This window comes from Corythoichthys intestinalis, chromosome 7 (genome assembly GCF_030265065.1).
Source record: "Corythoichthys intestinalis isolate RoL2023-P3 chromosome 7, ASM3026506v1, whole genome shotgun sequence".
In the NCBI taxonomy this organism is placed as follows: Eukaryota; Metazoa; Chordata; class Actinopteri; order Syngnathiformes; family Syngnathidae; genus Corythoichthys; species Corythoichthys intestinalis.
Window position 1 is genome coordinate 40,183,308 of NC_080401.1, and position 20,181 is coordinate 40,203,488.

The 20,181-nt window shown below is 39.4% G+C and overlaps 1 protein-coding gene across 1 annotated transcript in view; it reads left to right on the forward strand.

Moving 5' to 3' along the window:
* The window catches only part of hcn2b (hyperpolarization activated cyclic nucleotide-gated potassium channel 2b), a 61,208-nt gene that overhangs the window by 13,685 nt on the left and 27,342 nt on the right, over positions 1-20,181 (forward strand). The window contains exon 4 of the mRNA XM_057842288.1: positions 4,147-4,365. Within this exon, the coding sequence (XP_057698271.1) occupies positions 4,147-4,365 (219 nt within the window). The remainder of the gene's footprint in view (positions 1-4,146; positions 4,366-20,181) is intronic.

The following is a 20,181-nucleotide window of genomic DNA, read 5'->3' on the forward strand; positions in this document are numbered from 1 at the left end:
GGGCTATTTTGCTAAATTCACGTGAAAATGCATCTAGTTCATATAACGCAATCCTTTTTATTTTTTTTATTTTTTTTTTACGTCTCTGTTGTTATTGCCTAAAACTGCTTGAAAATGATTGGCTCACAATTCTCTTCAGGTGGTACGGTTTTCAAGTTTGTTCCTATTTCTTTTATCATGATAATCTCAACGATCATTATCATTTTGTTTACATTATCCTAAATTTCCTACAGTGTTTCAATCCAATTTTGGCATAGAAAAACTCACTTTTATTGCTTAAATAAGCAGCAAACCATCCTTCCCAAGGTATTTAAAGCTTGGAGCTCAGCCTTTGTACTTCAAGGAAACGTATGTGACTAGTTTTGATTCATGTCTCTGGGAAAATTGCAGAAATAATGATTCTCGGAGTTGAAATGAGCCTCGCTGCACAGATTCTGTAAGGCGTCCAACGAGAAGGGATTCTGGCAGTTAACAAGCACCCTCTGATCATCAGTAAAAAGCACAGCCCATCCAAAATCCTCATTAGGATGTTTTTTGAATATTAATTTTCAGCAACACTTACTGGAACATTTAGTACCATGCCTGCCCGTATTGTCTTCATTGTACTGTACAGTATACTGGGATTAAATATTAGCCTTAGAAAATGACAACTGATTACTCGATTATTTGATGGGATACTTAATATGATAATTGATTCTAAAAAGATTCATTGGTGAGTGACAGTGCTATTACCAAGTATGTTCATACAGTACAGTCTGAATACATTAAACTGGCTAATTATGTCCCAGAAAACCAATGAACAAAATGTTATTAGTAGCCTATAATCATTAGCTGCCATTTATGGCGATGGACGTCAAGTTCATTCAAACAGTTCAAATCCATTGGACGTCCATCGCCATAAATGGAACTGAAAGAGGTAAAGCTTAAAAACAAATTAAAATGGAAACAATCTATTTAAATATTTTGTACTTTCAAGTTAAATACAGCTCAACTACCATTGACATCGAATCCATTTGTGTTAATTCATTAATTTTTACATTCTTTATCATACAGTTGTTGAGATGTGTTTGAAACCAAAACATGCCACTTTAAATAATGAATCTCAAAGTAGCTCACAAGCTCTTTTGTGTCGCTTAACATATTCTAAAAGTCAAAATGGAGCTCTGCCAAGCAAGATAAGCTTTCTGTTGTTGGCTTTAGACTGTCAGGGAGGCTCTGTTCTCTGTCTTACACACACACATACCCTGCCCCCCCCCCTCCCCACACAAACACACTGGTATAATCGCCCTATCATACATCATAGACGTCCCATACTCCCATTGTGCTGCCATCTAAATGCATTATCTGCGAATGCATTTAGGTGGCAAATTAGCTGTTCGGTCAAAGGAAACAGCCAACAAGAACACAAGTGCTTTTATTTCATTATACACTTTCCTCAGACAAAAGAAACACACAAGAGTTCAAGGTGTGGGGACAGGTGGAGGGGTGGTAATGCGCTCCCTCACTATATTCCCGAAAACTGGTTATGGGCAACTCGGACAGGCTGGGGCACCAGGGCATGGATGTTGTTCCATTGGCTATGACCGTGGGCGGAAGGGCATGCCTATTCTGCTAACCCTTGGGATGGCAGGGGCAATGCCAGACCTGTCTGACGGATTCCATGCAGCACTCTCATTCTCCCCTGTCATACATGTTAGAGTGGGTACACACATGACTAGGTGCCACTAGACACATACTGGTGTTGAAGTCAGTATGCATCCTTTCTAATGCAATCAAATGGAGTTGTTTTTCATAGAAACTGCTGCATCTTGCCTAATGCAATCAAATGGAGTTGTTTTTCACAGAAACTGCTGACAGTTAGTTTTACCTCAGATAAACATGGACTTTTAACTGCCAACCAGAAAGACTCATGACCTAATCACCAAACGTTCCAGACACACCTCCTTATCTGTACAGCATATAAGCAACGCCAAGCCATTTGTCTAGCGTGCATTTCTCTACACAGCTTTTGTTCTGTCATTGAATGCGCCAAGAAATTTCTGAACCATGAGAGACAGAATGTGAAAAAAAAAACAGAAAATCACATTGTTTGATTTTTAAAACATTTATTTCCAAATTAGAGTAGAGAATAAGTATTTCATCACCTACAAAAAAGCAAGATTTCTGGCTATCAAAGAGGTCTAACTTCTTCTAACGAGGTCTAACGAGGCTCCACTCGTTACCTATATTAATGGCACCTGTTTTATCTCATTATCGGTATAAAAGACACCTGTCCACATTTCAGTCAGTCACACTCCAAACTCCACTATGGCCAAGACCAAAGAGCTGTCAAGGGACACCAGAGACAAAATTGTAGACCTGCACCAGGCTGGGAAGACTGAATCTGCAATAGGTAAAACGTTTGGTGTAAAGAAATCAACTGTGGGAGCAATTATTAGAAAACGGAAGACATACAAGACCACTGATAATCTCCCTGGATCTGGGGCTCCATGCAAGATCTCACCCCATGGCGACAAAATGATAACAAGAACGGTGAGCAAAAATCGCAGAACCACATGGGGGGACCTAGTGAAAGACCTACAGAGAGCTGGGACCACAGTAACAAAGGCTACTATCAGTAACACAATGCACCGCCAGGGACTCAAATCCTGCACTGCCAGACGTGTCCCCCCTGCTGAAGCCAGTACATGTCCAGGCCCGTCTGCGGTTCGCTAGAGAGCATTTAGATGATCCAGAAGAGGACTGGGAGAATGTGTTATGGTCAGATGAAACCAAAATAGAACTTTTTGGTAGAAACACAGGTTCTCGTGTTTGGAGGAGAAAGAATACTCAATTGCATCCGAAGAACACCATACCCACTGTGAAGCATGGGGATGGAAACATCATGCTTTGGGGCTGTTTTTCTGCAAAGGGACCAGGACGACTGATCTGTGTAAAGGAAAGAATGAATGGGGCCATATATCGAGAGATTTTGAGTGACAATCTCCTTCCATCAGTAAGGGCATTGAAGATCAGATGTGCCTGGGTCTTTCAACATGACAATGATCCCAAACACACAGCCAGGGCAACAAAGGAGTGGCTTCGTAAGAAGCATTTCAAGGTCCTGGAGTGGCCTAGCCAGTCTCCAGATCTCAACCCCATAATAAATCTGTGGAGGGAGTTGAAAGTCCGTGTTGCCCAACGACAGCCCCAAAACATCACTGCTCTAGAGGAGATCTGCATGGAGGAATGGGCCAAAATACCAGCAACAGTGTGTGAAAAGCTTGTGAAGAGTTACAGAAAACGTTTGGCCTCCATTATTGCCAACAAAAGGTACATAACAAGGTATTGAGATGAACTTTTGGTATTGACCAAATACTTATTTTCCACCATGATTTGCAAATAAATTATTTAAAAATCAAACAATGTGGTTTTCTGTTTTTTTTTTCCACATTCTGTCTCTCATGGGTGAGGTTTACCTATGTTGACAATTACAGGCCTCTCTAATATTTTCAAGTAGGAGGACTTGCACAATTAGTGGTTGACTAAATACTTATTTGCCCCACTGTAGTTACACGCATACATCTGTGGAAAGCTAAAGTATACTGTTTTTTTACATAGCCGATCAACTTTCCTAATGTCAAGTGTCAAGTGGGGAACACCACAGACCAAGTCTTAATTTGACACATTTGTGATGTTATTCTAATGTGTTCACATCCGATTTATGTAGTATTTGTATGCCATAGTTATCTCTTAATGTTATTTGTCTTGCCAAGGGTGAATCAGCATACCCACCACATTTTGACCCGTGCAAATACTTAATGAATTGGCTTTGTACCAGATATTGTTCATTGTAATGGATGGCATGGTCAAAAGGTTTGTGGACCGCAGATGTTTGTACAATGTCGCGGTGATCGGTGCCAACGGAGGCCTTCCTCTTGTTTAATGAACCCACGACAAGGGAAATTCGCCACAATCGAGACAAACTAGAGCAAGCAGATGTGCGCTCGCCTCATTAGCGCTTCTTCCTCGTCAGTACAAAGCTGCTCATGGTGATGATGATGATTAGCCTCTCCAATCTAACATTCACCAATACTTACAGCGACACTACTCTTGAAACTTCACTTCCTGGTCTAAGCGGTCGATTGCCCTTCTGTTCCTTTCCAGAATGACACGTGGAGTGAGCTCTACTCCTTTGCCCTCTTCAAGGCCATGAGTCACATGCTGTGCATCGGCTATGGACGGCAAGCCCCCGAGAGCATGTCGGACATTTGGCTCACCATGCTCAGTATGATCGTTGGTGCCACCTGCTATGCCATGTTCATTGGCCACGCCACAGCGCTCATTCAGTCTCTTGACTCATCCAGGCGACAGTACCAAGAGAAGGTAAGGACAGTATTTTTGTGTTGGACAACTGTATGATTGCCATTTGCAAAAGATCAAAAAAGGATGACACTTTGAGCATTTAGAGAGGAGAGAAAAATCAAAACAACAAATTCAAACGTTCCTCCCACAACCAGTGTTGTTAATCTTTTAAAAAAGTAATTCGTTCAGTTAGAAATTTACTTCCCCCAAAAAGTAATTGAGTTAGTAACTCAGTTACCTCATTGTAAGAGTAATTACATACTCAGCAAAGTAATTGACGCTACTTTTCATGTTCTACACAATTACTCAGCAAAGTAATTGACGTTACTTTTCATGTTTTACACGTTATTGCAAAATAGAGTCTTAAACATCTTTCACATCAAAGATGTTTATATTACCTGAATGAAGAATAAAAATACTATAGACAGTATTTTAGAACATTTTCATAGACGGAGTTTGACTTTTGGGGCGGGGGGGGCACAACATGTTGATGACCCCGAAACGCAGTGTCAGCAATAAAATTAACTTACAAGAATATTTATGATAATAAGTTGACAATAAGCGTTTTTTGTTTCCCATCATTCTTGAGGGGACTTCTAAATCAGGCTTGCTAGGCAATACTTTTCGCCAAGATCGTCATCCATTGAATTTGGTACGTCCGCCGGTGTCGTGCCAATGGAGTTACCCCAGTCAAAAATTGTATCCCCTGGGTGGAGCCATATGGAGGTAGGTTTGTGTCTTTATTATTCAATCAAAATAAAAGTTGCTTCAATTAAAAAAATAAATAAATAAGTTGCTTCAATCAAAATATATTTTTTCAACCCAAAAAAAGTTGCTTCAATAAAAAAAAATGTGTTTGAATGCAAAAATTAATTTGAAAAAAAAAGAACTAAGAAATAAAAATACATGTGAAAGCTATATTTCTTTGATTAATTTTTGATTTTTTTTTTTTTTTAATTGAAGTCGAGTTTTTTTTTTTTTTTTTTGGATTGAAGCAATTTATTGATTGAAGTAATGTTGATTTGTGTTTGGGCCACATTTTGGCTAGGGACATTTTTGTCTTTATTATTCAATCAAAAAATAAGTTGCTTCAAAAAAATAGATTTTCAAAAAGAAAAATCACTTCAATCAAAAAAAGAAAAAATTCAATCATAGAAAAAGTTTTTGAACGCGAAAAAATATTTGAGATGGAAAATTTTGCATTTGAACACTTAATTTTTCATTGAAAAAGTTTTGATTGAAGCAATCCTTTTTGTGTTTGGGCCATATTAGGACATTCGTGTCTAAATTGTTCGATCCCCCAAAAATTTGCTTCAATCAAAAAAAAAAATTCAATCAAAGAAATAAATCTTTTTTAAAAATATTGTTTTTCTCTAATATATATGTATATATTTGTATTATATGCAAAGCAAATGACCGTCTAAGGTGCTCGGAAAATAATTTCGACACATTATAAAAATGTTTTTTTTGTTCATTTAATTCATTTTTGTTGCAGTTTTAATGCTTTACAACTTTTATATAAATAGGAAAGTCAAGTTACATGCATTGACACTTTTCGGCCACCAGTGAGGGGCCTGGTCCCCCTGGCCCCCCCCTTAAAATCCGCTTATGAACATTTTTTATTTATTTGGATCAAATATACTAGTATTAGTCTGTCAAGACAACACAAATTTTAACTGACTATTATCCACTGCATATCTCTGAAACTGTATGTTAGGCCTACTGCACAATAAGCAGAACACTATCCTTAAAATATTCCGCTAAGTAACAATATTAAATATTGCAAATAATAATATAAATACTATTTAATAAATAATAATATTTAAAGTAGGGGTGTCAAACGATTAAAATTTTTAATCGAGTTAATTACAGCTTAAAAATTAATTAATCGCAATTAATCGCAATTCAAACCATCTCCAAAATATGCCATATTTTTCTGTAAATTATTGTTGGAATGGAAAGATGAGACACAAGATGGATATATACATTCAACATACGGTACATAAGTATTGTATTTGTTTATTATAACAATCAATCAACAAGATGGCATTACCATTATTAATATTCTGTTAAAGCGATCCATTGATAGAAGGACTTGTAGTTTTTAAAAGATAAATGTTAGTACAAGTTATAGAAATTTTATATTAAAACCCCTCTTAATGTTTTCGTTTTAATAAAATTTGTAAAATTTTCAATCAAAAAATAAACTAGTAGCCCGCCATTGTTGATGACCCATGATTACTTACACAGTGCTCATGGGTGCTGAAGCCTATAAAATCAGTCGCACCCAAGTGCCAGCAGAGGGCGACAAAACTCCAAAAAACACAACAAGTACACATTTCACTGTGCTGTCATTTTAATGTTTGGCATGTGCGTTAATTGCGTCAAATATTTTAACGTGATTAATTTAAAAAATTAATTACCGCCCATTAACAGATAATTTTGACAGCCCTAATTTAAAGTAATTTATAAGCTTGCTAAATTATGCAACTTCTAGTGACGTTCTTATTTAAAGGACGTTATAAGCCTGTTGAAAAACACCGTACCCATGCTACTGCAATATTATTTACAAAACGTTATATGCCTGCTAAACTGTCCCACCGCTACCCATAATCTTATTAGTGTTTCAACAGTGGAAGTATCTAATATAAAAGTGTCAAAACATAAGGTAGATTTGTTGGAAGGGACAGCTCGCATCGATAGTCCCCGCCCTTGTGTAAAACTGCTGACAACAACGGAGACGTTACACCGACAAGGGAGAGCGAATCATCAGAACACTGGTACTAAGCAGGGCATGATCCGCCAACCTAGACAATCATCATCGCGTTTGCAAAGGCGTCACTACCCCCTTACCTCTTTCCCCCTCCCGGTCTGCTCTATCTAGGCATGTGGCAGCTAATGTGTGACAAAATCAACTGTCGACAACTCACGCTTCTTTCAACCAAATTGTAGTGGCGTGCCCCTTCATAGCCTCAATAACGGTAACAACATTACAAATATAGGGGAAAAAAAAAAAAAAAAAAAGAATACTCATTAATGAAAAAAATAACACCATTAGAATTGCCGTTATACTCTAACGCTGTTATTAATAACACTGCCCATAAGCAATGCAATTTTCTACATGATAACAATGGTACCTTGACATACGATCGCTTCAACACACGATCTTTTCGACATCCGGCGTAAAATTTGACTCGCCATTTGTTCCTACATTGTTCCAACATGCTCGAAATACGACAATTTTTGACAGCGCCGCAGTTTCTTTGTTTTGCCTGAAGACGGGCACGCAGCGAACTTTCTTGTGAGGGAAAACACGGGTTCCAAGGTTAGTGCAGGTGGTGAAAAAGGAAAAAGGTGACGCTTACCATTGAAATAAAGATGGAAATGATAAAAAAATATGAGCATGCCATGCCCATCCATGAAATGGCTCGACGATACGGCCGTAGAATATCGATCTTGACGGTCCTCCTCCGACCTCCGTTCGCCAGTCTTTATAAGTTAATGTGACAATTATTATTGTGGTAACATCGCCAAAGAAATCGCCAGCTTTGTCAGGTTTCTAATTATTTAATCCATCAACTTGTGCAACACAACACGCCTACTGTCTGCTGCAGTTGACGCCAGCAACAAAACATGAAAAGAGAAAGTAAAATAGAACTGCACTCTCAATCTCACCGTCATGTCAGCCACGCGGTGCATTCAGGTCCAGCAAAAACTTGTGCCTCAGATGATTCGTTACATTATTACAGGAATTATTATTATTATAATATTATTCCGAATTGCTATTTGTAATAGTACCAGCAGTATTTATTAAGGATTTAGTGTAGTTTTTTTGGGCTGTGGAACGAATTAATGGAATTATAATGTATTCTTATTGTAAAATTCTGCTCGACATATGACCATTTCAATTTACAAACAAGGTCCTAAAACGAATTAACTTGGTATGTAGAGGTACCACTGTACAGTGATTCGAAAATATGTACTCACAAGAAATTTTACAGTGCCCTCCATAATTATTGGCACCCCTGGTTAAGATGTGTTTTTTAGCTTCTAATATATATTTTTTTAAATTCAAATAATATGGGACCTTAATAGAAAAAAAGAGAAAAATCCAACCTTCAATACAAGTGCATTTATTCAGTGGGGGAAAAAATCCCACATAAAGAAATAATTATTTGACATCAAATAATGTGTGTTACAAATATTAGCACCCCTGGTGTTAATACTTTGTACAACCCCCTTTTGCCAACAAAACAGCACCTAATCTTCTCATATAATGTTTCACAAGCTTGATTTTGTGTCTGGTGAACCATTTCTGTGTAGATTTGGCCATATGTTTAGGGTCATTGTCTTGCTGAAAGACCCAGTGACGACCCATCTTCAGCTTTCGGGCAGAGGGCAACAGATTTTGATTTAACGCTCCCAGGGACCATGTGCTTTGGTCGGATGAGACCAAGATTGAGCTTTTTGGAACCAAACACTCTAAGTGGGTCTGGCGTGCCACGAAAGATGCACATGCTGAAAAGCACCTCATACCCACTGTGAAGTATGGGGGTGGGTCGGTGATGCTGTGGGGCTGTTTCGCTTCCAAAGGCCCTGGGAACCTTGTTAGGGTGCATGGCATCATGAATGCTTTGAAATACCAGGACATTTTAAATCAAAATCTGTTGCCCTCTGCCCGAAAGCTGAAGATGGGTCGTCACTGGGTCTTTCAGCAAGACAATGACCCTAAACATATGGCCAAAACATACACAGAAATGGTTCACCAGACACAAAATCAAGCTTGTGAAACATTACAGGAGAAGATTAGGTGCTGTTTTGTTGGCAAAAGGGGGTTGTACAAAGTATTCAAACCAGGGGTGCTAATAATTGTGACACAGATTATTTGATGTCAAATAAATATTTCTTTATGTGGGATTTTTCCCCACTGAATAAATGCACTTGTATTGAAGGTTGGATTTTTCTCCTTTTTTACCATTAAGGTCCCATATTATTTGAGTAAAAAAAATTATTGGAAGCTAAAAAACACATCTTAACCAGGGGTGCCAATAATTATGGAGGGCACTGTATATATATTGTATGATAAACCATATCATGATGTTTATTGCTTTAAATGTTCAAAGTAAATTTGAGCAAAAATAAGGCAATGCAAAAATAGTCATTGCAGTTTTTAATAGAACTTCCATGTAATCAACAATTCACAGTTAGGGGAAAAAAAACGCCATGTAACTGGTGCATGTAATGAAAAGTTTAAACCACTGCATGACCCTAATGTGACGCGTTTTTTTATTTTTTATTTTTATTTTTTTATGTTATCATATTTTTTTTTTTAAAAAATCTACATTAATTACTATAGTTACAAAAGAAAAAAAAAGCCGAGCACATACAACTTCTACCCAGTCTAACGTGTTAAGCGGCAAACAGCTCGCATACGAACACAAACAACAACAACTGAATTAACCTCACCGACTTCCTCTATTCCACAACATACTACTCAGCAGATTGGAACAGTGGGTAGGGCTTACTGACACTGTTCTTCAGTGGTTCACATCTTATTTACATGATAGGGATTACTTTGTGTCACTCGGAAAACATCAGTCAGAACGAACCAAATTCACGTGTGGAGTCCCTCAAGGGTCAATTCTTGGACCACTCTTATTTAACATCTATATGCTTCCCCTAGCTCAGATTATGGGACAGTATGACATCTCCTATCACACCTATGCAGATGACAACTCTACATTTCTGTTTCCCTACATGATTATAGTCCCTTAGTCTTCCTGAGTAAATGCATTCATCAAAACAATGAATGGATGTGACATAATTTTCTCCAGTTAAATGTGGAGAAGACAGAACTGATCATTTTCGGGCCAAAAAAAGGAAAGGTCAAAGATAAGCAGGCACCTTAGCACAATGTCACTTACAGCTGCAAATCAAGTCAGAAACCTTGGCGTAATTATTGACTGAGACCTAAAATTTGATAGCCATCTAAAGTTCGTCACTAAATCTGCTTATTACCACCTAAAAAATATAGCCAGAATTAAGGGGCTTCTGACTCAACAAGACATGGAAAAACTTATGCATACATTCATTTTCAGCAGATTGGACTATTGCAACAGTATATTTACAGGTCTTGATAAAAAATCAGTCAGGATGCTGCAGCTAGTACAGAATGCTGCAGCCAGAGTCCTCACAAATACAAGGAAACTGGACCACATTACACCGGTTTTGAAGTCGTTACACTGGCTTCCAGTGAGTCAAAGGATAGACTATAAAATACTATTGCTCGTCTACAAAACACTTAATGGCCTTGGACCAAAATACATGCTTCATTTGCTAGATTCCTATGAAACATCTAGACCCCTAAGGTCGTCTGGAACCGGTCTCCTGTATGTTCCAAGAACAAGAACCAAGCAGGGTCAGGCAGCATTTAGTTATTATGCTCCTCACCTCTGGAACAAGTTACCTGAAGGTCTGAAGTATGCTCAAACTGTTAGCTCCTTTAAATCAGGGCTAAAAACCCTTTTGTTTAGCACTGCATATCCATAACTATCTATATATTTCAATCTATTTGCTTTCTCTTCTTATCTCCATTGCTGATTTCAATTATTAGCAGTAGTAGTAGTATTTTTTTTTCTTTTTTCTTTTTATTCTATTCGTGATTAAATGCGATTTTTATGTGTAATGTTATTTCCTATTTCAATTGTCTTTGTTTTTACGTTCTATTGATTTTAATGTGATTTTTATGATCTTCATGTGATGTAAAGCACTTTGAATTGCCTTGTGTTGAATTGTGCTATATAAATAAATTTGCCTTGCCTTGCCTATTAATATTCCAGTTGACAATGGAAAATGACTCATCTATCGAAGTGGTGCCTACAAGTTGGTCAATATAGTACTTTCTTAGGGATTTAATATTGCCTACCTATAGCTGCTCTCAATGTAGCAAACACTTGGGAACACATTGGGGCGTGTTTCATTCATAAGTAACTCCAGAAGTGAGGGCAAACAAGTGTCCTGCTTAGGGTCACGTTGGAAGCTAGACGAAGCATTTAAATTAAGAAGAATCCTGCATAAAACTGGATGTATGACCTCCATGGACTACTGCCATTGTAGGCGCTTTTAATGCTAGAAGAGGAGCTAATATTTGAGGTACATTTAGTGAGTTCAATGGTTTCCTTCCTTAATCCCAGCACCTTTTGAGAGTAACAGCATGTGCTCTATTAATTCCATGCTCGCGGCCGCCCATCGCAAGGCCTCGGCCCGTCTCCTCACCTGTGAGGCTGATCAAAGCTGAGCTCAAGTTGCCTTTTCGGCCCCTGGTTGTCTGTCTCACAGGCTTCCTTACACCCAGGATGAGATGCTGCCTAATTACACCAACATTAATGCTGACACACACATCCTGTACACATCGGGGCGCTTTGTTGTCTGGCCGGCTCCTCGGGACATCGCTGAGCTGAGATTGATCTTTGATTGTCTTTTTAATTTGCATACTTGTAGTCTTACGCACACGTTTGGTTGCATTTTCTGAATTCTGAACTAATTTTACCTGGCATTTTTGCACAAGCTCCCTTTTTTTTTGCCTTTTACTTGTTGTTTGTTAATGAGCTCATTTCAAACTTTGTTTGTTTTCTCAGCACATCATGATTTTATTTGGGATAGTGGCCTTGGTGGTGTTTGCTGTGTCTTTGGTCTTGTTTGCTAATGAACTGGCTCCCAACTCGGTGCTATTTTCAGACCCCCACAGTGTTCCTATTATCCCCGGGAGATTATATATATGCCGGCGCGCCTGTTTTTGTTCATCTGTTTGGTCGCAGCCAGTCTAAATCTTAAACAAGTGTCAACCGGTATAATTGGAGGTAAAAGGTGTAAACAAATCCTACTGTGTCGTGTGAAGACATCCTCGGATAGCGCAATGTTGTTTACCGCTATTTACCAGGTGTGGTTCTGCAAGGAACTCTGTTCAAAGTAGCTGCAATATCCATAAATTAATCTGACATGTATTGCTGTGCCATGTCGGTGGAATCAATTTATGGTTGGGCTGCAGGCAAAGTTCTAAAAACAGTGCTTTTTAACTCATTGGCTGCCAATAAATGTCAAATTGACGATGTCAAATCCATTTTGACTGGAAGGATTGGCAGTGCATGATAACTAGTGCTGCAACGATTAATCGATTAACTCGAGTATTCGATTTAAAAAGAGATTCGAATTAAATTTTGCTGCTTCGAGTATTCGTTTAATTATTGTGGCGCTGTAATGATTTATTTTGAAAGTGTTTGTACTCAGTTTTATTGATTTGAGTGGATACACTGCCCCCTAGTCTGCCTCATTTCACGTGGCTGAATCCAGCTGCTCCATGTTAAAACCAACATAAGCTAAGTTTTTGTTTGAGCTAAAGTTTTTTTTTTTTTTTAATGTATTCGTAATTTAGTTTATGTGTATATTTTACGTTTTTTCTTGTGGGAATATGTGTCTGAACCATTTGTTAAGAGCATTGTAAAAAAAAAAAAAAAAAAAAAAAAAAAGTTTTATGGCATTTAAGCTAGTGTACCTTTGCTATGTATGTTAGCCAATTGTTCTTTTGTTGTACATAGATCCTTATTGAATTATATATTTTTTTATACCGTTTGAGGCTCAGCTCAGGTATTTTAATTTTTCATGTTTCTTATCCGATTGCTCGATTATTCGACAAACTAGTCCATCAATTAATCGACTACTAAAATAATCGATAGCTGCAGCCCTAATGATAACCATTACCTTTGTTTTGTATTTTTTATTGCTTTTGGTGAAACATACCATTAACCTATTGTGTTGTTTTTATGCATAATTTTGTATTATATCTATTCAGGGCGCTTGAATCAAATCACGGCAGACTTTGTAATACCGGTAAATCAGTGGTGGAGACTGGTGTTTCAGTGAAGGGAAGCTCAAAGTGTGTCCACCTGTGAATGCATTGTGACGGTGGAGGGGCTCAGCGGCACCCATTGCTTGGTAGGGAAAGAACATAGGGTGCCAAAAGTCAAGTCCCCAAACACAAGCAGCTAGAATTGAAAAAGAAAAACACCAAAAATAAGATTGATTTTTAGCAAAGCAAGTGTCACTAGGATGAATATGAAATCTCCAGTTCAATCAAGGGCGTAGGTTTGCACAGGGACGGTAGGGACATAACACTACCAACTTTTCAGGATGCTCAAAATGTCCCCACTAACCTTTAAGCCAGTCGGGGCGCCTAACTCGAATCGCCCCGCGGCGGCTCCTCGGCGTTCTCCTGCTTTCGCTCGCCATCCCCTCTCTACTCCGCCTGGGTATCGGCCCTGCGCTTCGTCGCGGGTTGCTGGCTGGACGGCGGTGTGTCAGCTGGATTTCGCCTGCTCTGGCGGGGGACCCTGCCCTGGGCTTGGTGGGCCGTTGGGGGTCCCGTGGCGTGCCGTGCTGGTTGGGGGGCTGCGGCTGTGGCTTGTGGGCCAGGTGGGCGGACTGGGGTGGAGGTTGGCGTGGGGTTGGTGGTGCGTCCCCTCTTCCCATCCCCGAAGGCCGGTTGATTGGGGCGCGGGTGGCCCGGTAGACCACCCTGGATCCCGGGGGGGTGATGATGGCTCCTTTGCTGGGCTGTGGGAGGAGGGTTGGGCTGCGCTGGACCCCATTCCCGGGCTGGCTGGGTGGGGGGGCCGTGGCCCTGGCGCGGCATCTCCGCCCGTCTGCATGGCTGTTGGTGGGGCTCGCGCGCGGCTGAATGTGGTTGGGCACGCTCGGGTGGGGGGCCCCGGTGTCGGGATTGGCGATGAAGCAGCATAGGGTCAGTTGCCGAAGCGCTTACACTCACAAGGGATTCACACCGTTACTGGTTTCTCGATAACAGAGCTGATTTGTGTACACTCTTCCCCTTTCAATCACTTAGCTTATAGACTCCCCCACCCCAGTCCCCTTCTTTCCCTGGTCAACAGGCCCCCCACATGGTGTCAACCAAAATACATCTAGCTGACGATAGCACCAACATATTCATAGTTAGTGTAGGCGTTGAATGTATTTCTTGTTGTTATTTGTGTTTCTTTTCTTTCTTTTCTTGTGTTTCTTTTCTATTCTTCTGTTCCCCCATAACCCCTTCCTGTTCACTGCTTTGTCATAATAAATGAGGTATGTTGAATGATCACAATGGGAGTATGTCATACTCTCAATGTGAAACATTAAAACTGTTCAGACCAACCAGACACTTAGACTTCCATTCTCCGTGTCAAACGGGCTGAACAGGACAGGTTAAAAAAAAAAGTATGCTGTTTTCTGTATTTTATTATGAAAAAGAAAACGGGTTGCATAGTTCAAAAACTTGATGTGATAGAGAACAACTGAGACAACTTTTGGATTCTGTAACCAAAAATGACTCTGAAAGACAAGCTTTCAGACCTGAAATAACAAAAAATGTGTGAACCAGTGTAATATTTAGACTTGTTGAAGAAGCATGTGGTTCATTCCCTAAGTTTTTTTTTCATATGCTATGCTCCAAATAAACAATTAGATGTTTGCGATAATGAAGGCGTTCCGTGTTAAATGTGTGACAACAGCTGCCGTGTTAATCAGAAAATCTTGTGTTAGTGTGTTGTAGAGTTTTGTTTCTTTTTTCAGCAATGTGTAAATTCAACTCTCCAATGCAAGAAGAGTGTAAAGGGAAAATCTTTTCTTTTTTATTTGAACCTTTAATTACTCCCGCAATAAACTGCTCTTCCTTCACCAATGATTTCCAAATTATCACCAAACTTGACCTTAACAGTCCCATAGTAGTATATGAAAATATACACCTGTATTACACAACACAGAGATATCGAGGAGGACATGTAGTTAGCCGGTGACATTGTCCTCTTTACATAGAGGTGACCGATGCCTTCATCTCATGTTCCTCCACATCTTCATCCTCAGTCCCTGCATCCTACCGTGCCTCGTCAATTCGCCCTTGAGGATTGAGCCACGCCATCTGCCCGCCACCATGGCGAATGGACATGGGACACTGGCTATTATGTAACTGCTCTCTCTACTTATGGAGCATGTGAACAGTTCCCATGAGACCAGCGGGGATGAGTACAGACCTTGACACAAAAAGAGAGTGCTCTTCCAATCACATGGTCATTCACGAACACCATACAGTACCTGAACCAGCAGGTTCACATAAAGCTTGAAATCAAAGGGCCTCGCTATTGCAGTAAACATTATTCTATAGTGCTGCACTTAAAAACGATGTTTCCAGGATACACTAGAGTTTTTGGGTCTGGCGGGTTCTAGCAGAAATGGTTTTGAAAAGGTTTTGAGATGGTGTTTGCTTTTACGAAATTAAAAGCTGTTTGTATGGCTTGTTGGAGAAGCTTGCAGCTTGACAGCAGTTGGCGCTTCATTCTTCAGTACCATAGTATGTACAGTATTTGTGTTAATTTGAGTGTGCAACAGTATGTCTGTTTGGGGTGAGTGGCGCTTTTAAACGAGGACAATCTAAAAAGCTTAATGTGACTTAGTGATCGAGAACACCATTCAAAATTCACAAAAGTATTGGCACCCTCTGAAATATCATGTGCTGCTTCTCTAAACTGTGTAATTATCAGCACCTGCTACTTACCTGTGGCACATAACAGGTGGTGGAAATAACCAGTGTTGGGAGTAACGCCGTTATAAATAACGCCGTTATGTAACGGCGTTATTTTTTCAGTAACGGGGTAATCTAACTAATTACTTTTTCCGCCGTTACAACGCCGTTACCGTTACTGACGGTCAAAAGCAGTGCGTTACTTACTCTGAATAAATTGAAGGAACTACCAGCCGTGTCGAGTCGACTCTCTGCTCTGTTGATTTGTCATCCAAGACTTGGGGTGCGTTCAGGTTCGAGAATAGCGCACGTACTTCTGACTCCAAGCTGTTTGTCCCTGCTCATTCAATTAGACAATGCTTTCCAAAGTTTGGTAACATTTCTGTGTTTGCTACACCTGATGCTAGCCTCGTTCCCATCTCCCACTGTCAGCCAGCAATAATTCTGCTTCCATCTTGAGGACGGCAGGCGCTTTGAAGGTGACGTGAATTGTCGGGAAACGAGCCTACCTAAATGCAGCCCCTCGAGAGATGCGATGGAAGTGATTGTGATTGGCTGAGGGTTAGAGTCATGTGTCGTGGTAAGCCAATCAGAGCCGGTGATTTCACAAGCAAACCGGAACAGCGCATGCGGCAAACACACATACGCAAAACAGATGCACAGGGTCGGGATGGCAGAGCATTCAGAAGAAAAATTGTCCTTTAAGAGGTGGAGATATAGACACTATTTCAAGTTTGTCGAAATTAAAGGAAAGAACCTGCATGTAATGTGTAATTTATGTCCCGGGGCAAAGCTTTTGTCGACATCTGTGGTAAGCAATTCAAATCTGCTGAAGCACCTAACAAGTTAACTACCTGTCTGTTCTTCTCTATTCCACTGACTCGAATACTGCTCACAAAATTTCAAATTTTTTGACATACAACAAGTTCTTTTTAAAGTAACGGAAATAGTTACTTTCCCTGGTAACTAGTTACTTTTACTATAGAGTAATTCAGTTACTAACTCAGTTACTTTTTGGAAGATGTAGTGAGTAATGTAACTAATTACTTTTTTCAAGTAACGTGCCCAACACTGGAAATAACTAAATTACACTTGCAGCCAGTTAAAATGAATTAAAGTTGACTCAACCGCTGTCCTGTATAATCTGTAACAAGATGTATTATTTTTTATTTGTATTTGACCCAAACAGCATTACTCTTGTAAATGGATATTAGAAAAGTATTTGCTCGCAGCAAGGATAAATAAGCAAGGTGGAATGAGAAAGGTAAGCTAGGTTACCCACCTAGGGAACATAAACCACTTTTAAGTCACAATCTACCATTTTAGAATCACTGATTAATTGCATGACCGTTACAGTGATATATCCCCATTTCTGTCCAGACAAAGTAAAGCAGCAGAGTGTAGGAAGAGGTGAAGGAGAGATGGAAGTTGATGAGCATGACCAGAGGTGAATTGACTATCAACAAGGGATGTCCCAATTTTGACAAAAACTTGAATTCTGGTTCGATTATATGTATTTTAAAGTGCTATTTCTGATTTTTTTAGAATAGATAAGTGCAAAAAATAAATAAATAAAAAACCTCACTCGCCAGTGCCACGTTGTGCCCTAGTTTTGTATTAGGTCTTGTGACGCCCCAGGACCAGATCCAATTTTTTAGAAACTCAAACTTCACTCAAAATAACGTTGGTGCCATTATGAAAATAAAGCATCACTTATGAGACTCACTCTATGGCCCGGTGTTGCTCACATTTGTGTAACGTAGTACGGCCAAATTCCAGATAAAACATACTTTCCTTGGAGATGCAGCTGTAAAGTAGTAATCGTAAAAGGACACCATCAAGGGGTTAAAATGAATCCCCAACTAATATTCCAGAAAGTCTTGTTGTGGAGTACTCAAAGCCACAACGTATCATCATAGCACATTTTAATTTGTACATGAAACCGGAAATTTTGAAAGCCAACTGTGACATTGCCATCGCAAAAGATGGCGCTGTCACCACCTTGATCAGGGATTTTCTATGCTAATTTTGGAGTTTTAAATTTCTATTCCACACTAATTGGAAGCCTACGGAGATCAAACCCATCTAAGAACACTCGCAGACGCTTATTGTACAAATGTGTACATTTTCAAGAAAATCAACCAAGCCATTTCGGAGTCCATAGTGAACGTACACCCACACAGACAATCACACAAAGTTCCATTTATATATAAATTTAGATTAGATATACTCTGGTCCAATTTATTACCTGTTTTCATGGGGAAAAAAAAAAGAATATTTTTTTGCTGTTTTCTATGCATTAATTCATGTATTTAAAATAAGGCAATGAGTCTAGGTTACGGTTGTTGTCGTCATAGCCGTCACTCTAGACGTTTTATCGCTAAGACTTTTTTTGTGGAAGGTTCTTAGAATTTTCTTCACAGTCTTTTTCCCCGCTCCATCCATACCTGTCAATCAGAGTGAAAGCACAATTAAATGCAGCCACACAAATAGTGCATAGATTTCTTAAACACGACTTTTCCGCTACATCAACTTCCGGAGCACGGTTGACTTTTGAGTGACGTGGCCGCTAATCTTAGTCTAATGCCGTGGAAATCACAAAGTCAATAAAACTTTCTCCAACAAATACTTCTTAAAGAGGCGGAGGCGAGCGAGCTGTCACTTGGCTTTAATTGAGAGTGTCACACACACTGACTCCCGGCCTGAAAAAAAAAAAAAAACACCTAATAGAGGGCGACTCACTTTTCCTAATCTGGCGCTTGTATTGACGCTGTTACTAACAGACTGAAAACTTGGAAGATAAAGCAGAAATTTTCCAGAACTGGCTGCAATATATGATCAGATAATGTATTTGTCTAGCGCCAGGGTGTCCAAATTTTTGTCTGGGAGGGCCTCTTTCAGAAAAATCAAAGGATGCAAGGGCCAACTTGAAACCCCTGCCCTTTTATTTGTAAAACAGAATCAGGTAAATAAGACTAATTTTAGTCAATGTTTACTAAAAGTATTTTCGCCCGTGAAATTAAAAAATGTTACTCCCAAAATAAATAAATAAATAAATATTTCCAAATATTTCAAATAAACATTGACAGACAAGCACACTCAGCAGGAAAAAAAACAGTGCATTTTTATTACTAGCGTTGCACCGATACCGATACCTGGCTGTGCTGTAACGATACAGATACCTTACCGATACTAATTCGTTTGAAATATATATATGTATGTAATATGTATGTGTGTGTATATATATATATATATGTATATATAAGCTAAAGCTGAGAAATGCAACAAAATATAGACTGAACTAAATCTTCTTGTGCGGGCCATAATAAATGATATTTTCATCATTTGCTGTGGGCCAGGGCCGACCCAGGCCATTTGGGGGCCCTAAGCAAAATAATGCAAAGGGGCCCATATTTTTGGCCCACTGTGAAACCCATACATGCAATCCAACCCATACGTCCATATTTTGTATATTAATCTGATTTTTTTGCACTGCATACTTCAAACTTCTCACCCCAAATGACTGTCAGAACTTACAGTAGATAGCGCCAAACCTTTTTCTAAAAGAGGAAATAAAGAAGTTAAGGAAGGACTTTTATTTTTTTAAGCTTGTAATCAAGTATCAAAACTCACAAAAGTCAAATAAAGCAAACTGTAGTAAACAAAATAGAATATAAATTAAACAATTGCCAAATTGGGGGCCCCCTAGTGGTCAGGGGCCCTAAGCAGCTGCATAGTCTGCGTGTAGGCTGGGTCCCTTCTGTGGGCCAATAAATACTGGACAGCGGGTTGCAGTTGGCCTAAGGGCCATAGTTGGACACACCTGATCTAGTACAACAACATGAAGTTAAAAATTCAACATCTTTAATCCATCCATTTTATTTTTTCAACCATTCTTTAACCCCCAAATTCTAACTTGGTGGGCACCTACAGTATATACTCCTATATAAATTTGATATATATTTCAGTCAATTACCAACCCCTAGCACGTTCTCTAATTACTATCCATTCCGAATGAATGGCAATTGTAGTGAATGTTTGACTCTCATGCATTTCAACAAGAGGCAAGAAGCCGTGAAGAAAATGTGAAGTGCGAGAGTTTGTTGTTGTTGTCAGACAGCGGACGCTGCATCCCTTGACCCTCGGCTTGGAAAATACCGCTCATCCAATTGACAGCTGATTCCACAGAGTCGTGACTCACGCAGCGTGACACGTACACACATGCCCGCAAACACAAGGTTGGGGAAAGTCCTTATGTTAGATTTGAAAGT